Here is a 22,637-nt window from a genome sequence, read left to right as displayed (position 1 = left end):
TTGGTTGCTAATCATAGTTTTCATGCATATTGGTATGTTCTCCTCCACCAGTCTTACACACTGCTTTTGGATAACTTTATACCACTTCTGGTATAAAGCAGTTCAGCTTCAAGCAGTTCAGCTTGGTTTGATGGCTTGTGATCATTCATATTCCTCTTGATTATATTTTAGAGGTTTTCAATTAGCTAAAATCAAAGAAAAACATAATGATGGATGAGAACATGCCAAGATGCATAAAAATCAGGGTTGTTCCACCAAATATAGTCTTCTAAACTCTTAAAACTTTATGAATATGAACTTGTTTTCTTTGCATTATTTGAGGTCTGAAAGCTCTGCATCTTTTTTGTTATTTCAGCCATTTCTCATTTTCTGCAAATAAATGCTCTAAATGACAATATTTTTATTTGGAATTTGGGAGAAAAGTTGTGCGTAGTTTATAGAATAAAACAAGAATGTTTATTTTTCTCAATCATACACCTATAAATATCAAAATCAGAGAAACTAATTCAGATTCAATTAAAGTGGTCTCTTATTATTATTTTTTTTTTCAGAGCTGTATTTTTAAAATGTTAGCCTGAATGAGCTTTATGAATAAACAGGCCCCAGGTCTGTCTTTGTGGTGTTGATAAAAGCAAACTGAGCTATGCTCTTTAGAAACTGGATCTTTCTGTGAGTCATGTCTGTGCAGCTGTGATAGTATCTATATGAGGAGCCTAATAAAACTTGTAGGGGCCTACAGGCCTTTCCCACAGGCTCCAGTGTGACTGCACCTGTAGTTATACCACTGCTCCTCTCCAACCTCCTCTAGTTTGCTGTTATCACATTTCATAACTCACCTGCACCCCGTTTCCTCTACATCTGCTTTCATTTTCCCGAGTGAAATGATAGAAGCTGCTCAGAATTCCAACACAAACATGTTCGATTTCTTCTCCTCCTCTGATACAAATTTAATTTAAGGTCATTTCGACATCAGATCTCTTAAATTGATTTTTTTCTTATACAGCTAGCAATTCATTGTAGTGATTTCCCAATGGGGCTGCCAGTTTAGTGCTGGATTCATCATTGGGAGATCACAGGTTAAGACATCCCACCCTGCAAAACTCATTTCAGAGAGGTACCCTGCCACACACCACTGTTAGGATTTAAATCTCACTCCCAGTGCACAATGATAACACTACTCACAACACAATTTTAGCATTGAGTATCTTTGTTTTTGATGCAATATTTCACTTTTACACACATTATTCACAACCAGACACATTTCTGAAAGCATATTTCAGTCATTTCATGTCATTCAGTCATAAACAGCGAGAACAGTAAACACAGAATAAAAATCTCAGGGCAAAAAGGTTTGTGTGACAAAACTACAGTAAGGCCTCCAGTTCAATGCTGGTTATGACCAGTCACTGACACCACAACAATACAGAAGACAAGTCATTTTGCCCGTGTTTAGATGCATGGGTTTATCTGCCGTTTGAGAACTAAATTACATTAGTTTTTACACATGGCATTGAACTGGGTAATGTGTTACTGCCCCCTGCTGGGCTGGAATACTCACACAATCTTATATATATATATATATATATGTATTTTTTAAATATCTAAGATAGGGGAGGAAGGAACCTCAGTTAGTATCAGTTTCTGGATATTTTTGTACAGCTTTCCAACTTTCCTGCACTGTAACAATGGTACCAATATGTTAATTAATGCTGCAAAAACACCTCAAAACAAATAAACAAATTACTGGGCAGTTACTGAATTCTGTGATCAAACTTATTTAACACACATTGGACATTATACTTTGTCATATACTGTAAAAAGTAGATGGTTCATTTTTTTTTTATTTAAAAAACTAATAATTAGTCACTTACATACATCTAACCACAGGTGAATTTGAGGAAGGTCGACTTGAAGAAGGTGAGCAGAGGGTGCAACCGCTTCCATTGGTGCCCTTATGGTTGTAAAAGTGTAAAAGTTAAGTTAAAGTGCCCTCTAAAAAGGCAAAATTGAGACAAAGCATCCTACTGGATGCCCTTCTTTTGGGGGAAATAAACTCTGAATAAGTTTTTTCTTACCTTTCAGTAGATAATGGCGCAATTTTGAAGTGCCTTCTATAACAACCCTACTAGACAGTGTCCCAAATGTGCCTCTTGCACTAAAGTAAAATGGGACTATATAGGGTTCTCCTGTTTTCTGGGTTGTTCAGTTAGGTGCCACTCTGTTGGAGATATTACACAAGTGGAATAAATGTGATGTGTTGCCTTATATATGCCTATATATACAATAATAAACACTTTTGTACAGAAACAAAATGTGCCCTGAATGAGCTTGGACATTAACTTGGGAAAAAACACAGCATCGTTTATACAGCAATGAAAACATGGTAGAACACAGAACATGCTGGTCCTACAGGTCAAATACACTTTATGCTCAAAGGATTGTAAAAACCTTCTAATCCAGAGTTGCTTTAGAAATTATGGGTAATAAAACATTTACAAATAAAATGTTTGTTCTCTCTTTGCACTGGTAATAAACTCTACATTTGTGCAAATGGCTTGCCCTAGATTTTTGGAACACTGAAACAAAGGTTCTGACATTGAATAATTAGTTACAGATCAAAAATTCCAAATTCACTTATCCCAGAGATGTTGTCTTGAGCTCCAGCATGCTAGAAAGTGTCAGATAAAAACAAACTGTGCATGCGCAACTAAACACCTGTGTCAGTATCTCATTAAAAGAAGTGTCTGGATACTTATGGATACTTATATTGTATTTTACTATGTACTGCATGAACATGCATGGGTCATAACTCCACTAAAAACAGATTTAAAACAGCAAAAAACATATTTAATCAATATTTTCCTCTTGTTTTCCTACATTCATTCAGTGAAATTAATACTAGGGGGCCTGCAGACAAAATGTGTGCATGGTTTGTTTTTACAAATGAAGCACAAATGAATGGATCCTGAGAACATCTTCTTGTTCATTGTTCAGTTCAGTCCAAATGAGTATTAAATTACAGTTGATCTAAATAGATCTCTAGTTTATACTTTTGTGGAACTTTCTCCTCAGTTTTAGAGCTTCATTAGCAACATGTTGGACTCCTGCATTCTCCCTGTAGTGTAAATCTGCAGAGTGGTGTGTTATGTAGTGGTGGTCTGAGTCAAGCTCCTCTGACTGCAGGTGCTCTTCATCACAATGGCACCCGACTGGCTCTTTGGACTCTGCTGCTCCCCACAGCCGCAGTGTAATGCCATCATGCAGCTCCGCATCAAGTCCCGGAACAGGTGACCGGCGAAAAACATGTAGATCCAGGGGTTACAGCAGCTGTTTAGGCTAGCCAGAAGCATGGCAATGATGAACGCCATTGCTAGAAAGACAAGATGAGAAAACTGATTGTTTTAATACATATTATTAAACAGTAATCATGTAATATATATATCACAAGATCTATAATGCTATATTTATGAATTCCATCTTTTAAATGATGTACTTTACTAAATTATAAAATGTACTAAATTATAAATACTAAACAATACAATAGGCATATCTTTCAGCAGAACAGGAAAATTTGATTCCACAGCAACATGGCTGACTCTTCTTCTTCTTCTTTCAGGCTAATGGCGGATGGCAGACCAACTAAAGGTGCATTACCGCCACCTACTGAGCTGGAGTGTGAAGTGTGATTTCGGGCAAGTTAATTATGCAACAGAAGTGGAAGAAAAACTAAAATAACTAATAATAATAATCAAAATAATTAAGCAAAATAAATAAATAAAAATAAATTATATGATATCAAAAATTCCAACAGCTTTCAAAAAAAGAAAAACTTGCTTGTGTAACATGGCTGACTCAAAGTGGATTCCTTTTTTTTTAGACTCCCCAGGTGTCTCTACCTGCCCTCTTATATCTGTAGCTCCGCCTCTTCCTCAATTGGGCTAGACCACTACTACAGGGTGGGAGCACCTTAAAGGTATACACGCACATATATACAAACACACACACACAAATACATACATAAATGCCAACATTATTTACACCACATTTACATACAGATTTGTGGACATGTCACTAGATGGATTAAAACATTTGAATTTTTTTTTTAACAAATTAACACCTTTTTATTCTAACTTTTCTTTCCCCCAAGTGTTCAAGAGTTCCCCCCATCTGGTAGCACATCTGGAGCTCCAAGGATAGTACAAGAAGGGGAGTTAACATGGCCGCCATTCCTCAGGAAGCCCCTCAAAAACAACCACCAGGTAAGTGTATTTAGTCTATTTATACATCTAAAATGTTTAATTAATGTCCCCAGCAGTACTGGTAATGTGGCTAGGCCTCTGCCATCATGCCAAATGGCTGCCTCACATATCCAGCCTTACTTTAAGTTGGTTGTGCTCAACCACAAAAATTAACATAAGGTATATATACTGCTCTGGAAAAAAGTAAAGTGATCACTTCAGATTCTGAAGCTTCTCTAATTTTGCTATTTATAGGTTTATGTTTGAGTAAAATGAACAAAACGTTGTTTTATTCTGTAAACTAAAGACAACATTGCTCCCAAATTGCAAATAAAAATATTGTCATTTAGAACATTTATTTGCAGAAAATGAGAAATGGCAGAAATGCAGAGCTTTCAGACCTCTAATAATGCAAAGAAAACTAGTTCATATTCATAAAGTTTTAACAGTTTAGGTGAAATAATCCTGGTTTTTAATCACAGTTTTCATGCATCTTGGCATGCTCTCCTCCACCAGTCTTACACACTGCTTTTGAATAAAAGTGTATAATTACCTAAGATGTACATAAAACAATGGATGCATTGCATTGTACTAAAATAAGCTCTCTATTTAGCATGGCTTCAAATCATAAATCAATAATTAGCCTTCACTTTAGAAAAAACTCCAGTCTGAAGGACAGAATTGAAACTGAAGGACAGTGGCAAAACTGAAACGAAGTGCCCTATTGGCTGCCCTTCAGATGAGATAACGTGCTGAGTACCCTCTAGTGACCTTCCTTGCTTGCAATAACTTATGATAGCAGGAAAATTCAATAATGTTTCTTAATGAGTGCCCTTACATGGTTGCCCCTTCAATAGTAAAGGATGTGATATTAAGTGTCCTCTATTGACATTCTCTGTAGGTACATTTCTAATGAAAAAACTTATGAAGTGCCATCTTAGATGCCCTTTTAAGTGAGAAAACATGATGCAGTACCTGTGCCAACACACATATTGGGGCAGACTTTTTAAAAATATGTGCATTATGAAACAAATGTTAATAGTTTCAAGGATAATTAAGATTCAGGTTTGATCATACATGGTGCATCATAGGTTTTGCTAACTTGTGTGTCATGTACTAGGTTCCTTTGAATTTTTTGGGGGGGGATACATTTTTACTAGCTATTTACATATACAGTATCAGTCAAACGTTCGGACACACGTATTCATTCAATGTTTTTCTCAATTTCTTTGTTCAATTTATTTTCTACATTTTAAAATTAACATTAAAGAAATGAAAGCTATTAAGGGACACATATGGAATTATGTAGTTCCCTGAACTAAACATGATGAACTCAGATGGTGATTTGAGGTGATTTAGGATGAGCTGGAGCAGCAACTATTGTTCAGCACCTCCAGGAACCCCTTCCTTCGAAATGCTGAGAAAACTATTCCAGGTGACTCTCCCTCATGAAGACACTGAGATTAAAATACCAAGAGTGTGCAGATCTGTCCTCAAAGATAAATGTGCTACTTAGAAAAATCTTAAGTATAAAACATATTCTAATTTGTTTAACACTTTTGTTTACAGAATAATTCAGTATGTGTTCCTGTAAATCTTTAATATAGTCTTCAATATTAAATTTACAATGTATAAATATCATAAAAAGAAAGAAAACACATTGAATGAGAAGAGGTGTGTACAAACTTTTGACTGGTACTGTATAACAATATGAGTGGGTAAATAGAAGAGGCACAGGATAAGGAAAGTTTGCTTTGTTAAATTTGCTATTCAAACAATATTTTGAAAATAAGAGTTTAAAGGTACAAATATAATAGATAAATATAATAGCTAAATATAATACCTAAAAATAGAGCAGTTGTAAAATTGTTTTCTTGGTAGCTGTAAATGTAGCCTGCCTTTAACATCCTTGGCTTAATTATTTAGAAGACATAAATGTGGCAAGAATCATATGCTCAGATCAAGCAGTATAAATAATATATCTACTGTAGAAATCATCTGTTACGTAGGGGCATTACCAAAACACATGGTGCTGAGTTAAACATATTGCAAATATAACTGGAAATATGTTTCATTTCCTTTTCCTTTAGAAAGTTCTTTTTTCCACACAAAAGTCACATTTAAACTGTACTGTACATGAGGGAGCATGGCACTGAAGTAGTGTAGTGTAGCAAAACTGAATGAAAGATATTGCTCATTCACCACATTTTTTTAATCTGTTTTATCAAGTTGAGTTTTATCAGCCATTCAGAAGAGAGCAGTCTGTTAGTATGTGTGTTGTGTGTTAGAGCAGGGGAATCACCCATTCATACTGTACATCTGCATCCCAGGACACTCAAGACACTTTTATTTGATGTCCACCTACTTTTAATAACATGTACACCAAGTTTTTAGTGCAGCAGTGCTTTCCTTTAGAAGCTTTTCCTATACAAGAAAAAGCACATTTAAACTGTACTGTGAACTGTGGGATCATGGCACTGCTGTTCTTTAGCCAAACTGACCTGACCTGAACTGAATGAAAGGAAAAGTATTCACCGTTCACCACTTTACGATCGGCAGCTCGGCAGTCTTGTCAGTCAGTAGAGGGCAAATTCATACAAGTCAAAAGTCAGTCTGTGCGTTTGTGTGTTGTGTGTTGGAGCAGGGGAATCGCCAATTCATACTGGACTCACCTCTAACCTCGATCGCTCCTACTCTACAGTCTTTGGGGATTGAGTCACACTTTTCTAGAACAGTGTGCTAAAAGCCAAACAGTTCAATTCTGAACCAGCTTGACCCTTTTTTACCACTCCATCCCTGTCCCTTGATGTTACTGACCGAGGTTCAGACTTTCATAGCTACAATCTTTAAAAAACTCTCTATCTCTCTCTCTCTCTCTCTCTCTCTCTCTCTCACTTTTTGTTCCGCTCCCACTCACACACAAACACACACTCGCAATCACACAATTTTTCAAGGATAAATGCTATTTTCATGGCTCTGCAGTCCATCATGCCCCTGCGTCCAGATTGCTATCTGATGGTGCATGTACAGAGGAGGAAATATCTGCAGGCTAAGCGCACAGCATTAAAGGAAAACAGACATCCAAGTCAACCGTGTTGCAGTGCGAATGTATGACTCAGTCTCTGGAAGTGCATTACACAGCAAACAGGTTTTTGATGTCCAAATCATGACATCTGTATCGACCAACAAGTGGGCAGACTGAGAACAAAGGAAATGCACATCTACATCTAAAGCAATGTGTTCATGCAAATCACCACCATTACCATTATATGTAAATGAAGCACGCCCTGTGGAATCTGAAGATAAAAGTTATGCCCAGGAGAGAATAAAATATTCAGAGTAGAGAGCCTTACCAGACGGGAGACTACATCGTCTAATGAAGGAGCTTTATGGATAGGGGTTCGGAAAAGAACAAAAAGTAAAAAAAAAAAAACAACTATATGACACTCTTCTGGAAATCAAAGAGCCATTGCATTTCCTAGAAAAGTTCCGACCAAATGTGTCAAAGATGGTACATAATATATATTATATTGTGTATCTATAATAGAATATAAAAAAAAAGACTGTTTTTACCTAAATGTAGCAGATAAATGTATAACATTATTATAATAGTCATTTGCCTTCACATAATTAGCAGAAAACTAAAAAATAATGATGAACAGATCTTCTTCTAAAACAGATAAAGTAGTAAAGTAATAAACTACATTTTCCAAAGTAAACCAACATTCTTAGTGTTTCAATAATGATATGAAATGTGGAGATATTGAGTAAAACATCCACAAGAAATACATTTTGGTGCTTAGTATATAATAGGGATGAATAACATTTTCAGTATATTAAAGTGTTACAATATTAGTTTTTGAAATACTGAATTGATTCTCAAAAACAGTAATAAATTGTACAGTACCAAACAGTGGTTTATTTAGTGTTATGTTTAAACAATGACCACTAGAGGGCAGTGTTGTACGTCATGTTAAAATCTATTTATTATGCTTATGATGGTGTGTTTTGAATATTACTATTTACGATAGGTTTTCATTGTTTGTTATGAAATACACTGCCCTAGTTTCCAATATTTAAGTCTCATGAAGTTTTCAAATTTTAAAATTACCCATAAAACAGAAATGGATATCCAAGAACATACGAGCTGTAAAACTGATAGATAAGAAGCTCTAGTTAAACTCATGTAGTTAAAGTCATGCTGACATTTCTGTGCAAAGACTCTTTCTTTTCTCAATCTGAGCAAAAATTATTGGATGTCATATCATGGGAACATCCAACAAATAAATCAAACAATGAGATCTGTCTGAATATATTTGGGTCAGAGAGCAGTTTAACAGTGAACATTGCCTAAAACACACACACACACACACAATGTGCACACACACTGCTTGGGTTCCTTTTCACCTCCCCAGGGCACAAACCATACCACTCCACTCCACGACCTCATCCCAAACACAGTCAAGAACGATGACATCTGGAACCTTTTGAAACTCATGGAGCCGGAACCCCTTTAGGCTTTGGGCAAAAAAAGAAAACTAAAAACCAAACCTGAACTCTGGGGATGTGGGGGAGGCCGATGTGGCAATGGTCACGTAACTGGAAAATCAGTGAGGAAAGGCATTCTGATAACAATATGTTTGTCGTTTATCAGCTATCCAGAGGCTCTCCCATGTGTTTCCTCTGCCACAGATCCTAAATGAACTTGATTGTTTCTCTGTTGTATCTGCCCCAATGCAAATTATTTAATTTGAACAAAAGATAACCCTAATGATTTTAATATGACAAACATCTCCTTGCTCCTTGCATTGCATTTAGCATTTAGTAAGTTTTTTAAGGTTTATATCTGAGAATCTCTGTAATAACCTCAGTTTGCTGTATAAGATTCAAACTATACAACTGAAAATTCAAAAAACTTGAATTTTTGGGAAAATCTGTGTACATACTTTAAAAGGGTTTTTGAGTGATGTCATCATCGTACAATATCCAGCTCAGGACCAGCTGGTCATCCAGAAACAAATATACTGTATGCAGATCAAGAGCTAGTTAATGAGCTAGCCAACTAGCATAAAATATGTTTTTGGGGTGGCCAGCTCACCCTGAGCTGGATTTAAGCAGGGATAGAATAACCAATCGTTTAAAGAACTTTCTGTACAGTAAAGATCTAAACTAGTTTATAGGTTTAGGCACACTTTATTTAATGGGTTCCTACAATTGCTATGGGGCAGTTATGGCATAAAGTTTAGAGAAGTTTGGTCCCTGGACTGAAAGGAAGTGAAACAGTGATTTTACTTCTTCAGGATTTACTGCTGTGTATGAGTGTGTGGGGGTTAGGGTTAGTGAACTGTGTGAAGAACCCTGTCACAGTCACAGATTAGATTCACTCTGTGCACTCCTTTTCACTGGCATAAACTGTGATTTTAATCCTAACCTAAAACTTAATGTTTAACGATTACCACCTTACCTTATCCCAAACCCTTAACTCATCCCATCCCTAAAGGACTGTATGGAGCACAATCCTTCCAGAGAACACAGTTCCACTGCTCCACAGCTCAATACTGGGGGCTTCATACCCCTTTAGCCCACACCTGGCATTAGGCATGGTATGCATTAGAGTCTTATTCTATTGCTAATACTTCTCTACAGTGACTAGACATACATTTCAGCACTGGGTACAACTTAAAAGTTACTGAATGCATTTATTAGAAAGAATGTCCATATTTGGACATAGGGAATAAGCATAGTCATAGACTATATTTTCCTTTCAGTGGAAAACCCATATTAAATATTCTGTGTAGTCCAAGACCAGGCTAAATCTGGATGGGATTAGTTTCTCAGGGGGTCCTGGGGTATTTTTTTTATTGGGGGTGATTTTATTCCCGTCTGGAACAACCATATATATGGCTTTTTGTCAGACGTCCTCTGAGAAAATTACACACTTTGGGTATGCGTTTTCATGGAGATCCACGTAAACACAACAGCAAGTGGAAATGGAGGAGCTACTGAACGTGATATTCTGTGGCAGAAAAAGCCAAAAAAAACTCACTGGTCCTCCTGTTTTTTCAGTTGCAGTCTGGATGCAAGAGTTTTATCACTGAGTAAAAGTGTGAAATATTTTTCACAGACGTCCCCCTAAAAAAAACTAATCCCGTCCAGATACGGCTTTTGTGTAGTTATTCCGTAACATAATGCAAATAGCCCCTATGATATATGTCAATATAAGAGTGTACTCTCACTGAATATTTTATTTTAACCTGCCACCCTGTAACATGTAGAGAAAATCAGAATATTGGTGGAAAGATCAGAATAAAAAAAAGCCTTCAGCAAGCTGATTTAATTAGGCTAGACATAACATAATTTCATTAAATGAAAAAAATTAAGAGAAGTGAAAAGAGCACTGCATTCAATGTGTTTAACGCTTCACAAAAACATCCATAAAACAAATAGAACACCTGCAAAATAATTAGAATGTGCTATAAAAATGCACTCCAATTTCCTCTCCATTGCTAGCTCTATGCTATATTTTCAGAAATTAGGTGGAATGGAAGTCAGAATGGCCTCTAAAGCATAAGGACTCGCTCGTTTGGGCCCAGCAGACTATATAATCACACAAATCTCCTGACAAATGATGCTATGCTATTACAGGGAAATGACAATCTTCAAGATGTTGCCAGGATGAAGCCGGAGCCCTTTGATCTCATGCTACATTTACTGCAGCAAGCTCTCAGGACTTATACTGAGATACTGAGGCCTTCCAACTTCCATATCTTCAACAAGTGTTTATTTTTGAGTTAAGGTTGCAGATAGACATGAGCAGCCTAAAGTTATCCTAGCATGTTTATAAAGTCTAAAGCAGCTGAAGCAGCGTTAAAGCCTCAGGCAGAAGCGACCCAACAATGCTGTGCTGCCCCAGGACAAGCTCTGAGACTACAAAAGATACAAAAATAGTTTATGGTAAACATATTTCAGTGTATGAACTGTTGTTAAAACTAATTTTTGTTCTGTAGTGAAATATGACCAGGGCTGGCTTTCCCAAAAGCATCTAACTAATTTGTCATGGGTTAAGTAGCAGTTTGGTGTGTGTGTTTTCACTGTGTGGACCTCTACCTCGCTCTGCCTCCAGCTTTGTCATATCATATGTAATCACAGTCTGCCATGTAAAGAGCTCTATTGGTTGCTGCAATGCAATTTTAGTTTGCTGTTATCTGTTTATTGTAAAAAACAAACAAACAAACAAAAAGAATTGTTGTAAAGCCCTACAAAACACTTTCTCTACCAGTTAGTTAAGATTATCTTAAAATCAAGATGCTGTTGGGAAACTGAGCTAGGATAAATTGATAAGTGCAGCACTCTTCTAAATGGGCACACACAAATAGTACAGTACAATACACACAGTATATAAGCTGCATAAATGTGTGTGTGTGTGTGTGGGGGGGGGGGGGGGGGGGGTTAATGTATTAAATTGTTTAAGACAAAGATATATCTTCATTTGAAACATATAGCCATCAGAAATGCCTTTAACAAACTGGAACCAATGTAAACTTACTTCAGGTTAGCATGTTTGTCATGTTAGCTAGCAGTAAATTAGCTTCACTTTCACTCACTTTTCACAATTTTTTTTTCACAATGACATTATTTAAAAACTATTTGGTCACTGTTTGTGTTTAGTCTTCTGATAAAGTCTTCATTGAAGTCTGGTCTACAAGCCTAAACCTTTTATATTTCCTCAGTTCTTGTCAATTGAGGTCCCTCTTCGATTTGCTCTTGATTGTTGTTCTGAGTTCTGCTAGATCCGGGTTCTACACACACTGTGAGACTCACTGAGACTGAGTATCTAGTTAGCGTGCAATCCTTTGCTGTCCTGAGTGTGTTTAATCAGTGGAATCTAGAGCAGCAGCTGTAGGAAACCTTATTAGAAGTCAAATACATCCTGTGGTTGTTTTTCAAGGACAACAAGGGTCCTTAAAAATGGCAAGTGGTTTGAGTGAGTTTAACAGCCAGTGTGTTGGCAGCTCTGAAATAACATGTTTCCTTGCATCTCATACATTAAAAAAATATTTACATACATATAAAACAATTTTTTTATTTGGCGGTTCAATGCTAAAACGAAACCTGTCTGAATGAATTGGGTAAAATCTGCTGTACTCATCTAAAGTGTTAAATGCCCCAATACACTAAAAATGAAAAAAAAAAAATGTTGTACTGACTTTTGACTATCCTTTTTGCTACATAGATAATCAAGACAGACAGCTGAGTTTTCCTTTTTCTTGTATTCTTAAGGAAGGCAATTTATGCACATTTTTAACAAGACCACTCGAGCCTTTCTCAAAAGGTTTCTCAAAAGCAAGATATGTTATCAGAGGTTATTTTAAAGACTTCTTCACTGTAGGAGGTCTAAGAAGTCTAATCAAAAACATTTTTCTACCTGAAAAGCAGTGATCTGTTTAATTCACATTGCATTATTGGTCGGTTTTTGACCACAGGTATGTTGTCAATTAAATATTCTTTGCTTGAACTTCAACTTGATTTAACTAAGGTAATTTCAGCCAAGAGAAAATACCAACTACCTTTTCTTCTTTATAATAAATGTAAATTTTTCCCCGTTACATTTTACAACTGGATCTTTCTGTGACTCATAATGCTGTACAGTGGTGTCAGTATCTATAGGAGGCACCCTGTAAAAGTTTGAAGGGCTCCAGTCTGATCCCCCAGATAGTCATGCCATTAGAGGGAGTACTTTTAAAAATAAAGGTGACACAAATAGTTATTTTGACTTAAGTACATGATCTGCATCCTTTGTCAACCACTGATAGCAAACACTTAGCAACCATCCAACATGAAACATTATAGCAACCCTATCGCATGCACTTACCACACCAAGCAGATACCACGTGTCTATTTGGCAAAACATAGCAACCCCCTAAAACCCCATTGTGTCTAGGGCTTTCTGATATGATAAAAATATCACATCATAATATTTAACCTCCTAACAGGCCAGGATTTTTGTCAGTTTTCTGCCTGACATTACACCACTAAATCTTAAGGATTTCTATTCAAGCACTACATACAAGATTTCATGTTTGTTAAGGAACGTTACTGAAAATCATAATTGTAATTGTAATTGTATATTGTAATATAGTCAAGTAAATATGCTAATGTCAAAATTTGATGAATAAAATCATAAAATTGGCTCTTTCCTGAACTTCATTTTAAAATCAATACAAATCCTGAATACACCTTTCAAAACCTTTCGTTTCATTATGGTTGACTAGTTTTTACGTCTTTATGTTTTAAAGTGTAAATAACTTATTTTACTGCAGAGAATAAGGGTTTTGTATCACCTAAATACATTTTTATGATACATGATATGTATCGCAATACATTTGTACAGTCAGGTCAGTGTTAGTTAGTTAGTTAGTTTCTTTATTTATCTCCCAAGGAGAAATTTTTCTTGGATTGAGGGCATACTGCACTACAACACAAAACAGACACATACAGACAATCATGTGACCAAAACCATATCATTACAATACATTAAGGATTTAAAGTGCATTACATTACATACTTTCACAGAACCCCACAGCCCCTATACAACCAAATACAGTCAGACGTCCTTATTATTTAGAATCTTAATTGACAGTGGTACAAAAGAATGTTTAAACCTATTGTGCCTACACAAAGGGACCCTGTATCTTCTACCTGAGTTCATGAGCTGGTACTCCTGATGTAGCACATGTGTACTATCAGAAACAATATTCCTAGCCTGCCTAATTATAGCCTGCTGCCACAGCTCATGCGGGCCAAAAGGGGCAGGAATGCCCATAATTTTCCCAGCTGTCTTAACTAGGCTATTTAATTGTGTTTTGGATTGAACTGTTAGATTACCAAACCAACTTGTAATACCATATCTTAAAACTGATTCAATAGCTGCTCTGTAGAATATTAACATAATGTTCTTACAGACACCAAATAATCTGAGTCTGCGCAGAAAATGAAGGCGCTGATGGATCCTAGAGCACACCCTGGTCACCTGTGTTTTCCAACTCAGATCACAGTCTATGTAAACTCCAAGATATTTAAATGAGCTCACCTGCTCAATGGTTTGACCATGGATAGACACAGGGTCAGAAATTCCAACTTTTCGAGGATCCACCAGCATTTCCACAGTCTTACTTGTATTAATCTGCAGTTTGTGTACCCTACACCAGGCCACAAGATTTTCTACAGCTATATGATGCATATTTGGGTTAGAGGTTTTTGTTAACAAACTAAGCAAAACTGTGTCATCAGAAAATTTTATCAGGTGCTGGTTTGCGTCCATACTAACATATCTTCAGCACTTAAAGTGTTCTTTAAGTGCTGAAGATATCCTTGATATGCTTAAAAATATATTGTCAATAGAACAAAAAAATATATAATATATAATCAAATATTATCATTTTGCCAACCTCTCTAAGTGTAACCACCTGGAATACCACCTTCATTGCACCAGAAAAGCATCACTTGGAATGCCATAGCCAAAACCAGAAATACCACAGCTAATGCTTAACAACAAAAGCAACATAGCAACCACTGTGAACAGCATATCAACCACCTCTTATATTATAGCCTATTATACAATAATAGTCATTTGAAATATCATAGCTACTGCTAAGCAACTGGCAACCCATTTGCAGTCAATTGGGATTTACTTAAGCTGCACAATCATGCTGCTCATTCTTCAGGAAATATACTTTACAGTCTTCTAGTTAATGTTGGCTTTACCACTTAAACACTCACTTCCAATTCTCCTCTTTTTTGTCTGTCCTCTGCCTACAGGTACCTACAGAACCTGTTCATTATTCTGCCCAAGTGCTGCTGGGTAAAATAAAATACCCAATAGTTGGTTTCACACTATCCCAAAAGCTGAATAAAGGAGTGACAGAAAAAGAATGACTGATAGAAAGAGAGAAAAACAACCAACTCATTTTTTTTAGACTGCATGAGCTGCGATATTGAATTTAGCAAAATCTTTTGTTTATAAAGAACCTAAACATTGCACTTACTGTGTGTTAAAACATCTACTGTAAATAAATATGTTTGTAACCTTGATAAAGATCCCATTACCTTCACTCTTTAAAATAAAGCTGTTACAATGGGTTCTTTGAGCAATGCCCAAGAAGATCCATTAATGGGTTCCAAAAAGAGCCACTTTTGTGAAAAATATGTGAGTATGAAGGGCCTATAAACTGATTTCAAACCTTTATGTCAACTTGAAAAGTGAAAAAAAAAATGAAACAATGAAATAAACTTTTCTTTGCGTTCTTTATGAAACCACTCAAAGAATGTGAAGCACCTATATTTGTAAGAATTAATATAAGGGTTGTTTAATTTTTAACAAGGTTTTCAACTCCTTTACAAAAATGGTCCTTAGTAACACTAGATGGGTCCGTTGTTGACACCTCATAGATGCTCAAATAACATTCAACTAAGATTCAACTGAATGTCAATTAAATGTTACTGAATTCTATTAAAAATATAAAAAGGATTCTTTGTTTGCATCCTGTGAGGCTAGCTTCAGCTGTGAGTGCCACCATATTTGTATTAATAATGTCATAGACATAGTGTAGCGTAGCAGCCAGCACCAGGAGGCAGGCTGTGCAGAGACTATGTATATTTATGTCTATGACATTATCAATACAAATATGGCTGCGCTCGGAGCTGAAGCATAATGGGATGTAAACAGTGTTTTTTAATAAACTTCTTGTGCACTTTTTAAGTTATTAATGCCTCGTTTTAAATGTCAGGGCTCTCCGGTTTCTACCAAGGAGGTGTGGAGCTACTTTAAGCTGGATAAAGGTGGGAAAGGCAATTTATCGGGGTAAATTATGCCCTGTGTCACCCAGGGTGTTTGGACAAACTGTTAATTTTTTTGTATCTTGAAATTCTGCTATTCATTGCAAAATTAAGTACATTTTATCATGTTTTACTACACCAAAAGTCCATTTTACACCGGAGTTCTCCTTTAACAGATCTCTAATGGCTATTTTTGAAACCATTAATACGTCTTCAGTGGTGCATCTCAAAAAACTTTTTGAGGAACCCCAGACCCCAGAGAAACACTGCTCTATCTTGAGCTTTTAGACCAGAGACATTTCTAGATATTAGGTTATAGAGCCATATTTATAATATTTTACCCTCTCTGGGCGCCAAGGGGTCCCACGCTGCCCACATCTGCACAAAGAAGAAGGGCGTCCAGCACACGATGTAGGCCACCACGATCACCAGCGTCATCTTCACCGTCCTCATCTTGGCTTCGGAGATGAGGCGCACGCTGCTGACCCGCGCGAGCGCACCAGCTCCGACCCCGGCCCCCGCCGTGACCTCGGCGCCGTTGGGCGCGCGCTTGCTCCGCCCGGTCTTCAGCCTGAAGTTCTGCCACACCTTCCAGCTGATGAGGCCATAGCACACGCTGAGCACGGTCACCGGGATGACGTAGACGGCCAGGCTGATCCACGTGACGTAGGCCTTGGCGCCCCACGGCTGCACGAAGTCGCCCCAGCAGTCGTACACGCCGTCGCCCACTTCCTTCAGCTTGAAGATGCAGGCCTGCGGCGCGCTCAGCACGAGGCTCAGCGCCCACGAGGCCAGCACGTAGGTGCGCTCGGCGCGGTGGTGGCGCAGCGTGCGCAGCGGCCGCCACACGGCCAGGCAGCGGTCCACGGACATCAGCACGAGGACGTAGGTGGAGGCGAACATGCCCACCACCTGCAGGTACTTAACGAGGCGGCACAGCGCGTCCGGCCCGTAGAAGCGGAAGGTGATGTCCCAGATGAGCTGCGGCAGAACCTGGAACACGGCCACCACCAGGTCCGCGATGCTCAGGTGCTTCATGAAGAAGTGCATGCGGGACGTGCCGCGTTTGCGCGCGCCCGCCACCGCCACGGCCGCCAGCACGCACGCGTTGCCCACCACCGCTAGCAGCAGGACGAGCACGAGCACGGCCACCTCCACCTTGGCCACTTCTTCATCGCGCTTCAGAGGGTTTGGCGCGCGGCTCGCGTTGCGCGACGCGTTCAGCGCCCAGGATCCAGGGCTCTCCATGGGAGCGAAGCGCGTAAAGGCGCACTGCGGTCTCAGTGCTCAGCCGGCGGTCATTGGAGGCGCTGGAGCGCGGCTGGGAGACTGCTGAGTGCTTGTTTTTTCCTGGAGCGCATTTTTCTGGTTTGGTGTTTTTTTTTAAATGCGTGATGGATGATGGATTGTACACTCTTAGAGGCTGGAGAGCAGCGCGCGCAGTTCTGCAGAATGAAAACAGAATGAAAGAGGTGGGTTGGGGCTGAGGGATTCAGGTGGCTATGGTGCATCATGAAATATGGAACAGACAGATTGGAACATACAGCTCTGGAAAAAAACAGACCACTTCAGTTTCTGATTCAGTTTTCCTTAATGGTGCTATTTACAAATAATAATAAATAATATATAATGATGCAAAGAAAACACGTTCATGTTTTAAGAGTTCAGAAATCAATGTTTAATGAAACAATCTTGTTTTTAATCATAGTTTTCTCCTCCACCAGTCTTACACACTGCTTTTGAATAACTTTATGCCACTCCTGGTGCAAAAATTCAAGCAGTTCAGCTTGGTTTGATGGCTTGTGATCATCCATATTCCTCTTAATTATATTCCAGTGGTTTTCAATTTGGTTAAATCAAAGAAACTGGTCATTTGTAAGTGTTTTTTTCCAGAGCTGTATATATACAATTAGAGTCTACAGTGCTAGATGTTCTAAGAGTGTACTTTGTCACCACATGTCTCAGAACCTCGTTTTCTTCAAATAATACTTTTAGTTTTTTCCTATTAATATTACACCAAATACATTATTATCCTGGGAACATTTGAAAAAAAAAAAGTTTAAACTTTAGAAGAAAGTCTTACTTCACAGTTTCACTTAAAGAACCCCAAAAATTACCTGAAGGAACTTATACCTTTATTTACCACAGCAAAATTGGCAGTGTTCAATCAACCTAACACTAACTTTTACTACTGTGAAACTACAACTAACGCCCAAAGAAAACTTGATAGAATTGGATAACTTCTCACAAAATCCGGGTTAAGGTAATGCTTAAAAACGTTGAATAGAATTTAGTGGAAAATAAGTGCTTATCCCCAGTAATTTCAGAGCATTTCTATTGGTTTATTCATCCAGAATTATCTACATAAGTTAGCATAACTAGCAAAGAAAAAATAAATGATTAAATTATAGAAAAAGAAAAAAACGGAAAACATTGACATACGTTTTTTAGACATATTAGCAATAAACTTTCTTTAGTATTTGCTATAAATATAAAGATATAAAAAACATAACTTTGACTAGCCTATGCACCGATGTCTGATAGTAATTATATTAAATATTAAAGAGTTATCACATATTATTACCAGCTATAAAGTAGCCTATTAAATATAGCATATTAATCTGTGAAGATAAATTACATTAATATCATCAGACCTACCTAAATCTGATCCATCCACCCGCCGAACGGGGGGCCGTTACTGGTGTTCCGGTGCTGTACAGCACTTCTCTCTGTCTCTGAAAGCTTGAAGTGTATCTCAGCTTTATGTGTGTGCGCGCGTGTGTGTGTGTGTATGAGAGAGTGTTTGGGTGTTTTTAGCGAGCCGCCGCACGAGCACATTTCCACCGCTAGATGGAACATGGGACATGGCGATTAATGCGTAATGAAGCTGTGCACTAAATCGAGCATTGAGAAAACGTAGCCCAAACCCTGACAGTAAAGAACATTGAATAAACGTTGTATTTTGTTTGCATTAAATCGTTTAAAACTGATGATGGAAAACCACAATTTAAGTAACCTTAATTTAACCTCCTAGTCTTGTTCAGAAGCAAAATACATAATGATCGGTGGTTCTTTCTAAAAATATTGTACCACTGATAGAGACTACAGGTGGGCGATACCGGGAATTTTGTTATCCATCCGATAACAAGTAAATACAGGGCCAGTGTTGCCGATATCGTTACTTTTTAATATTTAAGCTTCATAGATAAACATACATAAACACATAATGCCCCCCCACACACATATACCTACACAGACACAAATAACATATAGCCCTTTAAATAACTCCAACAACAGAAAAAGAGCTGTTGCTGGGCATGCTGGGAGCTCTGCCATAAGTTAGTACTGCTACAATCACATATCCCTGTTGATTTATATCATTTTAAAGAACAATTAATGTTTTTTGTTAAGAATAACCAGACATTGGGATTTAAAAAAATATACAACAGGTAATATTGGTCAGCAAAAAAAACTTGAGGTCATGTACATATATTAAATAATAAATTGGGAATGTAATTACTATGACAGGTCTACATCCAGTGCATGTGTTCCTCACAAACAGTGTGACATTGTTCAATTAGACCTTAATTAGACAATTACAGATAGTAATTAGGAAAGTGGGGGGTTTATTTATCAAGCTGATTAGAGTCAGAAGCCAGATTAACTTTTTCACCCTTGCAATTTTTTTATCTAGTCAACATTAAATGAAGCTGTAGAGTACGCCAGGACTTCTGTGTGCAAACATGAAATCACATTTCCTGACATATTGTTGTCAAAAACTCCTGTGACTGAGCCTTACTGTGACTGCCATGTTTTACTAAGAATTATGTAACAGTAGGAAAGGAAAATGCATTATGATTACTGGTTATAAGAAAACCAGCTTGTGTAACTTTTAACACTCAGAATATGTAGTCAGCAGAACTGTCAATTTCCCATATTTACATGTAGATTCATATCAACTTCAGTGTAATTTCTCTTCTTTAATTTCTCCATCACACTATGCCCTATTATTTTCAACCTCTCATTCTCATTTTTCAGTACAACTCAGCATCCCCACTTTCCCCTGCCTCTCCCTTCCCTCCTCCTACCCCCTTTTTTCACCAGCTTGCTCCTCATGACTTACTGCACCACCAGCTTTATGTGCATTTCTCGGTTGGAGAGAAAGTCCCTCTGGGTGAATATCAATGAGCTGTTCTGGAGGTCGGGTTTCCTGATAAGGGTCTCTGGACGCTGCAGAGTGATTCATAACCCTGACCTAAATGCTCTGTCCTCCTGCTTCAGGAATTTATGAACAATCCTGGTATATACCACAGGGAATGTCCACTTTGATCCGGCTGGTTTGGCTTTATAGATTTTGTGCAGCTTAATTGTTACCTTGGTCTCAGTCTATAGGTGAACAGAGAGTTGCAGAAAACAATAGTTAGTGAGAGGAGAAGAAAGCGAAGGTGAAGCATTGAAAGTTATAAAGTTGCACACCTGAGATTTAGGGAGGATAATTGGCACTAACACTATACCTTGTGGATCATTTGTGGAAGATATGAGCACTGGCTATGAACTGGCAGTTGCATTAACTGTAATTGGAGGAATTGATTAACCTGCAGTATACATTTATTTGTGTCAGAATTGCATATTTACTGCACATAATGTATAGTATCTATTTTTGTAGCATAGATTTCTATTCATAAGGTCAAAAGATCACCATACAATAACTTTTAATTGTGTCTTTTAAAGCACCTGTTGCTTTAAAATAACTTTAAATGCGTCACTGAATGGGGAGAATGGTATCTCTTTCATTGTAACACTGGGCTTAGCATGCTTCTAACTGCACTATGTAACTTGGGTAAAGTGGGCAGGATAATTCTTTTGAGAACTGTGTAACCTGAGCATTTGTGTACAATCCTGTAATATTAATCTACTTCCTTAGTCCACATGCTTATTTTACTTTTAGTGATGGTTCTGTGTCTTTAGCTTTTTAAAACATTCAGGGGTAAGAAATACAATTTAATACATTATTCTGCTTTAAATTAAGCTATTTCAGTGTTTTCAGGATAAACTAATTGTCATTTGTATTAAGCATACAGGAATTTCAAAAATACAATTATATTTTCATGCTGGAGAGACATGCGGAAAGAGATTGCATAGAGTGCATAGTGTTTTGTTGATTAAACAATCATAAAAGCATACAGCAATTCTTGCAGTATAATTTATACAATCTCTTCTGTGTTTGTTGTTTGTCTTTAGAATGAATATATATTTTAATTCTACTATTCTCCTGAGGGTAGATTTCGTTTTTAAATCTTGCAAATTGAATATGCCTACAGGTGTAGTTCATTTTTGTATGTAATTCAGTTCAAAAAGTGAAACTCGTATAATACATAGATTTATTACACACAGACTGATTTACTTCAAGCGTTCACTTCTTTTAATGTTGAGGAAAACCAACATTCAAAAGCCAGTATCTCAAAAAAAATGTGAATATGGTGAAAACGTTCAATATTGTAGACTTCTAGTGTCACACTCTAATCAGTGTAAAAAACACCTGCACAGGTTTTCTTAGCCGTTAAATTGTCTTCGTTGGTATTCTAATTTATTGAGATGTACCTGTACTTATATATGAATGCAACTTTTGTTGCATATGTAAATACAGCTTTTGGGTTTTTTCTTGGAAAGCTAATACTTGGAAAGTTGAAAATAATAACTGGCAGATATTTATTATGATATATGTAATAATGATATAATATGTAATAATAAAAAACATTCTCTTTCTTTCTGTATATTTAGTTAATATGCTTTTATTCAGCTCTTGCTGAAACCAATGCTATCGTTTCCATGTTACAAAAAAAAAATGAACATTTTCTGCTATGAATTAAATATTCACAATATGTGATTAAGAACATGTTGTGCAGCTTCATAGGGGACTGATTCCCTCTGGTAATTAGCGGTGGCTGATCAGCACCCAAACACTTCAGATCCGTGATGATTGCAGCAAGGCATAATTACACCATTGCATTCATTATACTAAACAATCTAAAAAAAGAAAAAAAAAAGAAGACTGACAGAGTTAGACCCAAAATTAGATTAGTGGAGTGTAATCACAATTGAGATGATGACAGTAACTCGGAATTGAACTGCAGGTATTTATTTGATGAATGTGTTATTACAATCAGAGGAATATTGTTGTATTTCTTTAGTTTCTCTGACTTACTGAAGGTTGTGGTTGAAGGACACACTCAAGCTCGTACTTCACAAGAGTTTTTCTTTCTTTATCTTCAGACCGCAAAGAATGATGCTGTGTTCTCCTTCAGAAGTGCAGTTACTCTAGTAAAGCTTTAGATGGAATTGTGCTCTGAGTGGCAGCATGAATAACACCCTGAATATACGATTCTCACTATTTTATGATTGTATCTCCAAAAAGGCATGAAAATTGTTTTACCTTTCTATGGAAATCAACGGAAAACATTTTAATTACTTTGGGGCAATCAAGACATTTTGACACAACTTAAATACAATATTTTTAATACCAAAAATTGAAAATGGAAAAAAATGAGATACAAGTTTTTTTTT

At 37.2% G+C, this 22,637-nt stretch overlaps 1 protein-coding gene across 1 annotated transcript; it reads right to left on the bottom strand.

The window, feature by feature from the left end:
- Window positions 1–1,189: 1,189 nt before the first annotated feature.
- On the bottom strand, window positions 1,190–18,889 carry oxtrb (oxytocin receptor b). Its single transcript, XM_007253370.4, has 3 exons — window positions 18,732–18,889; window positions 16,415–17,518; window positions 1,190–3,370 (listed from the first exon to the last, which is right to left on the bottom strand). The coding sequence occupies exons 2-3, from the start codon at window positions 17,319–17,321 to the stop codon at window positions 3,144–3,146; spliced, it is 1,134 nt and encodes a 377-aa protein (XP_007253432.1). The 5' UTR covers window positions 17,322–17,518; window positions 18,732–18,889; the 3' UTR covers window positions 1,190–3,143.
- Between the last annotated feature and the right edge of the window lie 3,748 nt (window positions 18,890–22,637).

The sequence above is a fragment of the Astyanax mexicanus genome, chromosome 5 (genome assembly GCF_023375975.1).
Source record: "Astyanax mexicanus isolate ESR-SI-001 chromosome 5, AstMex3_surface, whole genome shotgun sequence".
Classification (NCBI taxonomy): Eukaryota; Metazoa; Chordata; class Actinopteri; order Characiformes; family Acestrorhamphidae; genus Astyanax; species Astyanax mexicanus.
This window is presented reverse-complemented; position numbering and strand designations above follow the sequence as displayed.

Bases quoted from the DNA above. Each gene is read 5' to 3' on its own strand.
- oxtrb (XM_007253370.4), bottom strand. From the start codon at position 17,321: ATGGAGAGCCCTGGATCCTGGGCGCTGAACGCGTCGCGCAACGCGAGC. The intron at 3,371-16,414 runs GTAAAATATTAT...TTGTCTTTCTAG, and splicing joins CCCCTTGGCGCCCAGAGAGG to CAATGGCGTTCATCATTGCC.